The following is a 12242-nucleotide window of genomic DNA, read 5'->3' as shown; positions in this document are numbered from 1 at the left end:
GTTTTTTGTTTTTTTTCTTCTCTTCACCTGTTGTTGTGTATTTGATGTATTTGCATTGAATATTGTGTATGCATTGTTGTTTTTCCTTGGAATTTGTTTGAACTCGACACCATTGAAAATGAGGGTCACCCCTCAATTGGTCTCTCGAGGATAAATAAAAGTTAAATGAAATGAAAATGAAAAATTAGCAGTTAAGGTGGGTTATTCAGTGATTCAAATAGGCCTGCCGCTGTCACCCTTTGATAGCTGTTTCCAAGTTGGACAAAGAGTTGACCAATCAGAGCTTTATTGGCAGGATTACTGCTAGTTAAATGTCACAATATATGTCAAAATATGATGTGAGACAAAAAACAAATGAAGTGAAACCAAATGGCAAACAAGTATTGGACTAGCATCAATTCAGTTCGGACTATTTTCTGTTTCACATCAAGAGTTGTCCCTAGTATCTCAAATTTGACCTATTAATGTGTATTGTAAACTGTTCGGAACACACTGCAAAGAATGTACAACTTAGCTGATGCAAAAAAAAAAACACAGCCCAGTCGTGTGCACTGGCCCATTTTCCTACATGTACCACATGATTTACCTTTGGGACAGATGTCGGTGCAGGGGATGCACATTTTGATGCGGTTCTCCTCCACTTCCATCTTGTTGCTGGGACACGCTCGCACACAGGAGCTGTGGTCCACCACGAAATTATCTGACGACGGCGACACAATACATTTGATCACACACACACACACACACACACACACACACCTTCTACCGAGCAAGAATCACAAAGTGCAGCACATCTACTCGTGGAACCATTTCCTAGAAGAACCCCCAGTTCTAATGGCTAGAAATTGATTGTATTTTAATCACGTTCGTTTGTATAATGATCAAAACTAATGGTCTAAGGCTATATTGCTCGGGCTAAAGTAATGAATCAAATTACTACTTGGTATAGCTGCAGTGGAAGAGCGTGACCAGTGTATACTCATTTAATGATCAGTGGGAACTTGAATATGCAATCTGTTGATTTAGCTTGACTTATAATGGTGCACACTTGCTGAATTACTGCCATACTCAAGAATCCACACCCGTGAAAGAAAGAGCTCAGAGTTGCTTTCTTTTCAGATTTTCCAAGAGCACACAACAGATGGCGAGGGGACTACTTGATTGAGATACAATTTGTTTGTGTTCGATTGATTTATCGTGGCGTGAAATAATTGTCTAATTTGAGAATGGATAGATGCAAAATGCTTCAATTGACACCAGTTCCCAAACCAATTAAAGGTGCACTATGCAGTTTCGGGGGAGGGGGATTTGTGTACATGTGCACAGCCTGCAGTATAGTTTACAAAACATAAATACTAAATGTAGTTCTAAGTATTGAATAATTCTATCATCATACACCAAAGAAAAAAATGTCAGGCACCTGGAACCAAACTTTAGACGAGAATATATTTCTAAAGGAAACTGTGGGCCCTGCTGCTGTAAACAACAACAGTAAAACAGTAACTTTTTAACATATATTTTTTAACTTCAAATCAGCATTCCAGGGAACCAATTTTCCTGTGAGCGAAGTTTGTTTATACAGACTTACGTGGACATTTCTTGACGCAGAAGGCTCCGTAGGTGTACTTGGCTCGTGGGTTGTGCTCCAACTGGAAAGACGTGGGGTTGTAGACAAACGGCTGAGGGCACTGGGTCACGCACGCTCCACTGTCGTTGAAGTTGGTGCAAGCCTGCAATGAGCACACAACCACAGTCAACAAAAGGTGTGTGTGTGTGTGTGTGTGTGTGTGTGTGTGTGTGTGTGTGTGTGTGTGTGTGTGTGTGTGTGTGTGTGTGTGTGTGTATGTGTGTGTGTGTGTGTGTGTGTGTTTGTGATTCTGTGTGAGGTGAAGTGAGATGATTTTCTCACATAAGTCACAGTGACTGAAAGACTATTACGGCAGCATTTCATTTTTTCCGCCGTGCACCACGCAGACACACACGGCCATAGTCCCTAATCCCTCCTGAACGCCAAATTGGAGAAAAAAATTGGAGCCATTTATCCCCAGCCATGATGTAAATGGTGAAAATGTTTCCCCATAAACCCTTTAAGTGTCCTGTTGTCTGTGGCCACTGGCTGAAACGGCTGTAATTGAATTGGACGAGAGGCCTTTCTGTGAATTACAACTACAATATCAATCCGCACACACACACTCTCTTCGAGTTTGCAAAATAGGGGAAGAACTTGAGGGTGATAAAAGGGGATACTAATTGGAACACTGAATCACCAATTTGTTCTGAGAAGAGCCAGCTTTAATGGACGCCGTAAAATGACAAAACAATTCATCAGCTAGTAAACAAAGTGCATGCATTTCTGTGGTGGGGATGGATGCCAGACGGATGTTGCACGAAATACGCGGACACGTGTAATGGTGGAAGATTAGGAGGATGAGAATGTGTGATAAGCAATTTTCCTTTAACCCCCTTTGGTTTCATATTAAGTTAAGTTTTCTTTCGGAGTCGAATTACACAAAGCACATTGAAATTTCGTCTTCTCGCATATCCCCTCTCAAGTTACCACACTTCGGAGGGGGGTCAGAGCGCAGGGTTAGCCGTTGTACAGTGCCCCCTGGAGCAGTTTGGGGTTAAGTGTCTTGCTCAAGGACACAATGGTAGAAATGGTGGGCACCGTAGATATATCTTTTGTTCACATACTAGTTTACTGGAGTTTGGCAGGTTGCTTTCTTTAAGAAAGGGAAGGAAGAGAGTGATGGAAGTGTGTGCGTGTGTGTGTGTGTGTGTGTGTGTTTGGCATGCGATCTCAACGTACGAAGCAATCCGTGTCCTTTGGGCCGGAGCAGCCGCCGGCGCACTCCCGATGGCAACAGTCGCTAACGTAAGGCCCGAAGCATCGACCGTCACACTGCTCTGCGCACACAGTCTTTGTCACTGGCCAGGGAGTGAGAAGAGAGAGAGAGAGAGAGAGAGAGAGAGAGAGATAGAGAGAACTTTACAAAAGGTCTGATGCACACACATTTACACTCATAATAACAGAATACCACCACCCTCAACCTTCATCTTATGTTGTAGCCGGCACGAAAAACACCGTCTGACGTGAATTTCAAGGAGGTTACAAATTAGGGGAAGGGGGGGGGAGGTGCAACAAAACCAAAAGGTCAGACAACTGGGTTTGCGACCACACGTTCACATGCTTGACTGCCCCAGACAGACATTTTAAAAAACATGGAGTGCTGTCTCTTGTCTCTCTGTGGTGTCCTTGAACTAAGCCTCTTATCCTCACAAACGCATTTGAAGAGGGACGTGAGAGCTCAGTTGGGTAAAATGAAAAGTTAGACACTGGACCTCACTGATTCACCACACATAAGTGTTGTGTGTGTTGTTAGCCGAGTGGACTGATTCTGTGCAAAAAGACAACTTTCCAACTGTGCTGATAACTCCCAGAATGCCTGGCTATATTTGTTTTGTTTCCATGCCAACTCTTGTGGTAACCAAGGGGAATATTTACAAACTCGTCCGGTTTTTAACCAGAGAAAAAACTACTAAAGAAAAAACTACTCGAAAAGGCAGCTGCATTTGGTATGAGCAGTACACTTATAAGGCTTGGATGTAGCTAGTGCGTCAAAGATGCTCTGATACTTGTGCTAAAGACATTATTGGTACAGTAGGAGATAGTAGGCAGCCAGCGAGGCAGCAGGCGCTCCAAGTGAAGCATTGAAAACTGCTGTGTGCTGTTGGTGGGAACATAATGATGCAGTGGTGAAATAAACAACAAGGCCCATGTGGTCTATTAGGCTGTGAAAAAAAGAACACAGGCTCAGTCTCTCTATTGGAGTGTTTGACGCCACGAGTGGAGAGCTGCAATTACGCCGTGCATTTACTTTTTTCGTAAAGGCCTGCTTCCTTTTCTGCTTCCCCACTGGTTGATTTTCATTCCATTTATTTTTTGCCTTATTTTTTTATTAACAAAACCATTACACAAGGAACAACCTGACCTTTGAGTTTAATAAGATATAAGGAAAAAAGCTAGACAGACACAAAACAGATGTGTACTTGATAAATCTCTATGCCAAAAATAGATTAAAAAAAGATTAGAGATTATATCGAAAGCAGATGGAACGGCACCTTTAATTTTCCTTCCAGCGTGCGGTAAATACAGTGGATCACCCTGCCTCACACCTACTAACCGTTTGAACCAGATTTCAAATTAACCTGGACTTCTCAGTTCAGTCCAAGGTCACGTTAAATATTCATAATGTGTGCATATTATACTCACACGTTTGACACTGGTCCTCCTGATGGCCCCAGCAACGTCCGTTGCAAGAGCGATGACAGCGTCTGCCTGCAAGGGCGCACGCACACACACAGACACACAGACACACACACACACACACACACACACACACACACACACACACACACACACACACACACACACACACACACACACACTATTTAGCAAACTTCAGATTTACTTTAAATACATCAAGCTACTGCCCCCTTCGCCCACCAAGAAACGCCCAAACGTCCACGCACGCATATACCCTTAAAACCTCCCCGACTAGTGTGGGTGATGGATCTGTCTTGTCTTTTCATCCTCATCTCACAATAGAAAACCCACCCAGAGTCACTGCGCTGTCTGGTGGCCTTGTAGAGAAACCCCGAAAAAAGAAAATGAAAGACAGGCTTCCTCCACTCCCCTTTATGTCAGACGCTCGCTACAGGCAAAGTGGGACCTGACAAGAGCGCCCTGCACAGCCTTCATGTGCCAGCGGGCCCATCATCAACACTTAATTGACTATGGGTTAATTACAGAGTAAGTAGAACAGCGCGCAAGCAGATTGTCACCCCGGCCCCCCCCCCCATTTCTACCACTCCCACTGTGGGGTTGTTAATGTTAAATACTAACTATGCCTTGGCAAAAGGACCCCAATTTGGCAACCTCCACTCCCACACGCTCTTGTCATTTTTTTTGTTTTTTTTTTGTTCTGGCCCACCTCCTCTGTTCTTGCTTTCTTTTCATCCTCCTCCTCCTCCTCCTCCTCCTCCTCCTAAGTCAGTGCCATCTGATCAACAAAACAGCAATGTGTTCCACGCATAGTCCACTTAAAAGTGATGTCTCCGAAGTATATTCCCAGAGCTTTGCATGACGTCTAACTCCCCGCCGTTGTCACGAGTTGACACATGTGTGGATTGTCTTCTGAAAGCTTAAAAAAAAAGAAAATGGCCAGCTTATCTTTCCATCAAATCACTCCTTAACATTTCCCCCCTCCATAGTCTGTACGTATCAGCCGTCCTCATGGTTCAACCCTTGACATGTTTTTGAAACTGAGTGGGCCAGAAGAAAAAAACGTCAGCGCCCTTCCCCCACGTCTCTCCCTTTTAAAAATGTGCAAAAGGCATTGTCCGTGGATGTGCATTCAAAAAGTTTGAGCGAGTTTCTTTATATATATCCATGCTTTTGACAGCCCAGTTCTTTTGACACAAAATGTCCGCCGGGTGTGGTGATGCCTGTTATGTCCAGAGAGGACGGAGCTGAGGGGACTATGTGTGGGGAGTGGGATTCATGGGGGGACTGGGGTTTTGGTGTGCTACCAGGGGAAGTGGGCAGCTTTCAAACCAGCTGTCAGATTCACTGAGATTTAAGGAGAGCAGAGCAGACAGCCAAACTCCATGGGTCTGGCTGCAGAGCTGCTAGGGTAAACCCCGACTACAATGGGGGGGGGGGAAGGTTCACACGTTGATCTAACACTGTGTGATTTGGCTTCCAAATGGCTGCCAGGCAAACAGATTGAATAGAAAGGGGTAGGGCATGAGTGCTGCTGCTGCTGCTGCTGATGATGGTGTGTGTGTGTGTGTGCATATGTGTGTGTGCATATGTGTGTGTGCGTGTGTGTGTGTGTGTGTGTGTGTGTGTGTGTGTGTGTGTGTGTTTTTGTGTGTGATTTTTGTTACTGTTTCCACTGTTCTCCACCCACAGGTACACACACTTACATCCGAGGTTGCTGTTGTTGGAAGGCACCACCAGTAGCTCGGCCTGGGGGTTCTTGATGATGTCACGCCAATGGATTGTGTCCGCGTGGCAAAGGAATTTGTTCTGGTCGACGTAGACGCCCCCGTTCAGTATCTCTGCAGAGGAATGGAGGAAGAGAGAGAGAGAGAAGATGGAGAAAAGAGAGAGAGATGAGCACATAGCCATAGATATACAGTGCATGTACATGGTGGCAGAAAATCAATACTTCCAAGGTTAACTCCAACCCTCTTTGTCTCAAAAGTACCCGGCCCCGCATAAGGTGTTCCCTCAAGTGCATCCGAGCATGAAGATAAATGCTATTGACAAATGCGCACGGTAATTCAATGCCAGGTCCGAAGGCTATGATGTTTCATAAAGAAGTAGACCACACACACATACACAAAAAAATTCAAAAAAAAAAGTTAACAATTCCCTAATTATGCATTGAGTAGTAAATAATTTCATTTAGCTTGGGACTTAGATAATGAGTTTGAATGTCATTGGAAGATACCAGATACTTGTTGCATTGATTAAAAGGAGCTGATGCATCACTTTGCTCAAATCCTCATAGAGGGAATGTCGTCTATGAAGGGAGTGTTTAGTTTTAATGAGGACTGCTGTATAGTTTCTTGTATAGAGGGAATTGTGCTATAGAATAATGCAGAGCAGTCAAGGTTGAGATGTATTTATGTCTTGCATCTCATTGATTTGGAACAATTCTTTTATTGTTCCACTGTTATCTTCAGGGCAGTGGCGTGCACAGATACAAACGCACACGCACACACACACACACACACACACACACACACACACACACACACACGCACGCTAACACACACACAAGCACATGCACAAACACACACACAATCACACTGCCCTAAACACAATACCCTTACTTTGAGATTCCTATGTAGATCGCCTCTTTCTGTTGTTGAGTATTGTTCACTCGTCTTGTCTTGTTTACCAAATATAAAGTTTATGAAAAAGAAAAAAAAGAAAATGCAATAGTCCGTTCAGGTTGCCCAATGAAAAGAATTGGTGGCTCTTGTGCTGCTCTGATGGCCCTATATGGTAGAATAAAGAGTGGCTCAAATGGCCCTTAGGGCAAGTGGGGAAGTCCAATTAGCTGACGGATAAATAATCTGGTATTGTATTGGTTTGAATAAAGAATTAAAAAGGGCACACTTTTGCCACCTTCAACCCCCCCCCCCCCCCCCCCCTCCACCCTGTGCTCATCACTGCCTCAAGGGCTCCCCTCCTGGCATACAGACTTACTATAAAATAAAATAAGGTATCACAGGCCTCCTAACCTACTAGCACATCCATCTATCTGAGACACCGGAGACAAAGGGCGTGCTCTTCATCCAGCTTTTCGCCTAATAGCAGAAATATGTTCCTTTTCAAGGACCAGTGCCCTCAACAGATGCCTGGCGTGGAGTATGATAATACACTCTAATCCTTCTCCCTGTGACTAATCCAGCGTCTTTGGATATGGACACAGAATGAAATAACACAGCAGTAATCCCCCCCACACTCCCAATTCATGACCCATGGTGGAAGAGAAACAACGCCGCCGCCCCCCCCCCCCCCCCCCAAAGCTGAATGTACGATTTAACCTAGTGCAGGGATTTAGATACAAATCATCTTGCATCTCCCCTCCCCCTTCCCCTTGAATATGACGCACTGCCGGATTCCAATAAAGTACTTGTCGTAATAAATTGAAATGCGGTATAAAAGGAAGTAACAATGTGTGGTTCAGATTGGGTTTGGATTAGCCCAAGGTAAAGAAGGGGATTATCTCCCCAGGCAGATTATTAACAGTGTCTGAGTTATGCGGTGGAGGATTCGGGCAGTAAAGCTAATCATTGCCATCCGACACCCTGATTAAGGAAGTGGGCCTTGGTAGCGACGGGGACATTTATTCAAAGCCCTCTTAGAGGTGACACTGCTGCAGGCGCTCTGTCTGTCTGCCCCGCCGCTGACTGGCCTACACAGCCTTCATGTAATCATGTTCCCGTCACAATGGGCCATTTATCAGTGGGTGTTCTGCATTCTCCGATGAAAAAAAGAAAGAAAGAAAAAAGGCCCAGGCTGTGATTCGCTCAAATAACATGTAGAGACTGTAGTGTCGGCATGCTTTCAAGTCATTCAAAAACACTTAAGAAAATAAGCAGCCATCCGTTAGCCAATCGCCATTCAAGATTTAATACATTTCTGACATTGAATGTAGCAAAATAACAAACAGGTACATACTTAGGTGCAGGAAAAGGATTCATGAGTGCATGTATTTTAATGCACCACTCGATTCCCATCAAGTCACCTTGACATAACACAGGACACCACTGCTTCTCCAATAGAGAACAGTTTTGTTAAAAAGTGCATAAAAAAAGACCACACGGTTTACACATCCACTTTTAACTGTATTCACTTTAGTCTGGCCAAGGCTCAAAGCAGGAATTCAGTTTGGGGACAGGCATTGCTTAGACATGGCTGAACACTTAATGAAGGACAATAACTCTCCTTTGCTCAGCAATTAACTCTGATCATGCCCGACTGCAAGCACACAACACTGGCTGGATGTGCCATTTTTCTTCGGTTTGTCATTTGATATTAAAACTCATGGTACTCTAAGGACACTGTAAGGCCTTGATGTTTCCGAAGAAAGCTTCATATCAAAATAGACAGAATTCAGTTTATCGTCCGTATTTTCAAGTGCTTGGACGTCAAATTAGAAAGGTCATAAACCAAAGCATTTGACATATTCAGCCCAGCCATCCCCAGAGCCAGAACATTTTAATAAATGATTACGGAAGCGTAGATTTTAAACAAGTAATAACTGAACAAGACAAACATTGCACCTAAAAAAGAAGTTGCCCCCACGTGGTGCATTTTCATACTGTACCTGACAGCTAAACCGTGATCAAGATGTGTTTGATTAGAGGCTTTTCTCCAAATGTCAAGCTCGTCCAGTTGCTGTCTGTCTGTCTGGCTTGTGAGACATTTCGGTAGCAAAAACATAAGACGTTTGACATTTGAAAAGTTCAAACTTATTTTTAAGAATGACAAAATAAGAAAGCCCAAAACATATTGGATGGAAGTCCAATCTACATTTTGAAGCCTTTAATGGTATGACAGCTATCATCCATTTTCGCTGTTTTATGGAGAGCTGTCTTTATGTCCCAACACAGCCCCAAATGCTCTTTTAAGTGCCTGTGTCCAGATTTCGCCCCTGCCCCTTTTGCGAGATGGATTGCCACCTCCGCTTGTCCGTCCGGGCAAGGGCACTAACTCTTTCAGAAAGGGTTGACAAGCCCTGTATCGGACGGTCATTCATTTAACGTACAACAGCCCCACAGCCACCTTCCCTGCTCCTCTGTAGTACCCCCCTCCCTCCCCCCATCCGTGCTTCGATCTTTCCATCAGTACTGGGAGATATACAGCCGAACATCCTCACCCACCAGCCATACCACTCACCCTACGCACTGTTGTGAATTATGAGCTAGTCATAAAAACTATTGTCCTGCATGAGACTGAATCGAGGGGGGATATGCGGAGATTCCAACATCAGGGAGAGAGAGAGGGATAAGGTTATTGCCAAGTCCTAATAATTAATAATTATTAATTCCCAAAACCTTTTATATAAATAGGCTACAGAGAATTTTACCGGTAATGCTCTCTAATTGTGCATGTAATGTGTCTTTTTAAATTCCAGCCCTGAAAACAAGGCCCCTGATCATCTTTTCCTGGTAAAATATTGTACCTCTGCTTTCAATAGAAAGCGGTCTGTTCGGTGCATCTGTTATTTACGATTGGGCCAAATGTTACTAGACCTTGCCGAGCTTGCAAAACACGTTTGTTTCAAGACTGTCTCTGGTGGAAAGTTTTTTTTTTCTTTTAACAAAAGGGCTACACCTTTCACTATTTAAATGGTAGGACTGACACACATGCTATCTTGTACCTTTCCTATTGTTCTTCCCATCTATCTATTGGCACTGATCAATGATGGTTTTCAGATTACCACCTTGTAGAAAAACAAATAAAACCACTGTAACACGCTCGTGTGCTGCCTGTAAAGATGATAAATTAACCAATTAAGGGCCAACACACTGCTCTGAAATTAACGACTTAGCACTTGAGGAAACCTGATAATGTTGGGGGAACAGCTGAGGGAGTAACCTTTTCCCCACCACTTCTTGTCTATAGAACAAACAGCAGAGTTGCCATAGGCTTTTCATTTGTGGATCATTGACAGGAAAAGGCCTCCAATGGTAAAGGGTGCCCTGACAATATTCCTGTGACCCTTTGCCGAGAGCGTAGAGTTCTAAAAAATAAATCAAAGTTACCACAGTGGCTATTTAAAAGCTCGGGGGGGAGAGAGAGATAATACGTTTTGATTTGACAAAAGCAACGTAGTACAAGCTTTCATGGGAATATCTATTTGTATTGTTCGTCAAGCGCATTTAAAAAAAATTGAGAACATTTCAGAGACCAGGCCAATCAGTGCACAGATTGTTAAGGAAGTAAAAAATTATCCCTGTGCTAAACTGCCTTTCCGAGCCAATTTATTATACTGTAGTTCGACCGAGCGAAGAGCAGCCCCCCCTATTTCGAAGTAGTTTCTCGGCAATGACGGCCCGGGCGCCAATCAGTGGCCATAGCTCTGTAGGGAGACTACTGATGGGCTTTCATCAGTGCTGCTAGCCACTTGTCCCACATCTCTTTGCTAGGCCCTAATTATGCTGATGAATACGGCTGTGATGGCGATATGTCCTCGACTGATGAGTCCATGCGTTTGCCGTTATTGTCTTGTCTGTGTGTGTGTGTGTGTGTGTGTGTGTGGTGTGTGTGTGTGTGGGGGGGGTGGGGGGGTTCACGTAGCTCGGGCATAGTGCGTCCAGGGCCATCCACTCTGCTGATTTTTATTAGGAACATCTCTCCAGAACCTGTCCCTCCACACACACACGCGATACACACTTTCTCACTCCAGTATGGGCGGACTTGCTGAGCACGGAGAACTGAGAAATGGAGATGATCACTCTCTCTTTCCACAGTCGGGTGCTCTTCCTTTTTTTTGGCCACTCAAACTCTTTCTTTCACACACTAACGCGCACACACACACACACACACACACACACACACACACACACACACACACACACACACACACACACACACACACACACACACACACACACACACACACACACACACACACACACACACACACACACACACACACACACACACACACACACACACACACACACACACACACACACACACACACACACACACAAAGTAGGCACAGGAAAGCCCTTAGATGCACATGCAAACGTATACACAAAAAAATAAATAAAATGCACATTTAGTCAAGTAGCTGAAATTCTCAAGTGAACAAGTGGAGTGCACAAAGGCAGAAATATAAAAATCCCTATGATAGATGTCCGACAGCAAAAGGCATCTTTTAGCAGTGTTGCGTCAGGTCGACAAAGCCTCAGCATTTGAAGGCAGAGCCGGAGAGTTAAGCCCAGGCTTTACCCTCTTAAATGCCAATTAATCACTCGGTGCTTGAGAGACAAATGCAGCCATCTTCCCCTCTCCCATTGTTATATGCTACGACTGCACAACACTTTCTCTGTGTGTTACTATATTACTTAGGAATACATAAAAGGAAGAAAATGTATTTAGAAATTCTAATTCGTTCTAATTTTCCCTGCTTGGCGTGCTGTTAAGACGCCGGCAATAAATGTCAGAACTGCCTGCTCATATCTTTTATTTTATTTCTTCCCTGTTGCCTTGAAGGGTATAAAGCCCTCCTGGTATAGGGGTTGTTAATGTAAATACATTAAAGAGCTCTGGAACACTACAATCTATGTGATCTGTTTAATTGCGTGAATGCTTTTGGCCATAGAATACCTTCGTTGGGAAAACAAGACAATATAAGACATATAATGAAATAAAATGAAATGAATGAATATTCCAGTTATTAGGCCCCAGTGTTACGCATCTCTCAATCATCATCACAGGCTCTTCAAAGGTATTCTAGCCTTCTTGAGCTTAGCAAAGTGTCACCTACAAGTAGTGTCAACGCTTCAATGAACATGAGCAGCTTACATTTAATCCAAACATCATTCCATTTTAAGCAAATAGAATACATTTGAAAAGGGACAGTCAATGCAACGGATATGGGGCTATGGCATGATTGACCATGACTATGGTTGTTCTACTAATG

The 12242-nt window shown here is 43.8% G+C and overlaps 1 protein-coding gene across 1 annotated transcript in view; it reads right to left on the bottom strand.

The window, feature by feature from the left end:
- LOC307269868 (receptor tyrosine-protein kinase erbB-4-like) overlaps positions 1-12242 on the bottom strand; it is a gene marked incomplete at its 3' end in the record, with an annotated part of 121954 nt that overhangs the window by 72261 nt on the left and 37451 nt on the right. The window contains exons 3-7 of the mRNA XM_080052950.1: positions 5988-6126; positions 4274-4335; positions 2810-2928; positions 1589-1730; positions 587-700 (exon numbers count right to left, since the gene is read on the bottom strand). Of these exons, the coding sequence (XP_079909076.1) occupies positions 587-700; positions 1589-1730; positions 2810-2928; positions 4274-4335; positions 5988-6126 (576 nt within the window). The remainder of the gene's footprint in view (positions 1-586; positions 701-1588; positions 1731-2809; positions 2929-4273; positions 4336-5987; positions 6127-12242) is intronic.

This window comes from Ammodytes marinus (genome assembly GCF_949987685.1).
Source record: "Ammodytes marinus genome assembly, chromosome: 24".
NCBI lineage: Eukaryota > Metazoa > Chordata > Actinopteri > Uranoscopiformes > Ammodytidae > Ammodytes > Ammodytes marinus.
This window is presented reverse-complemented; position numbering and strand designations above follow the sequence as displayed.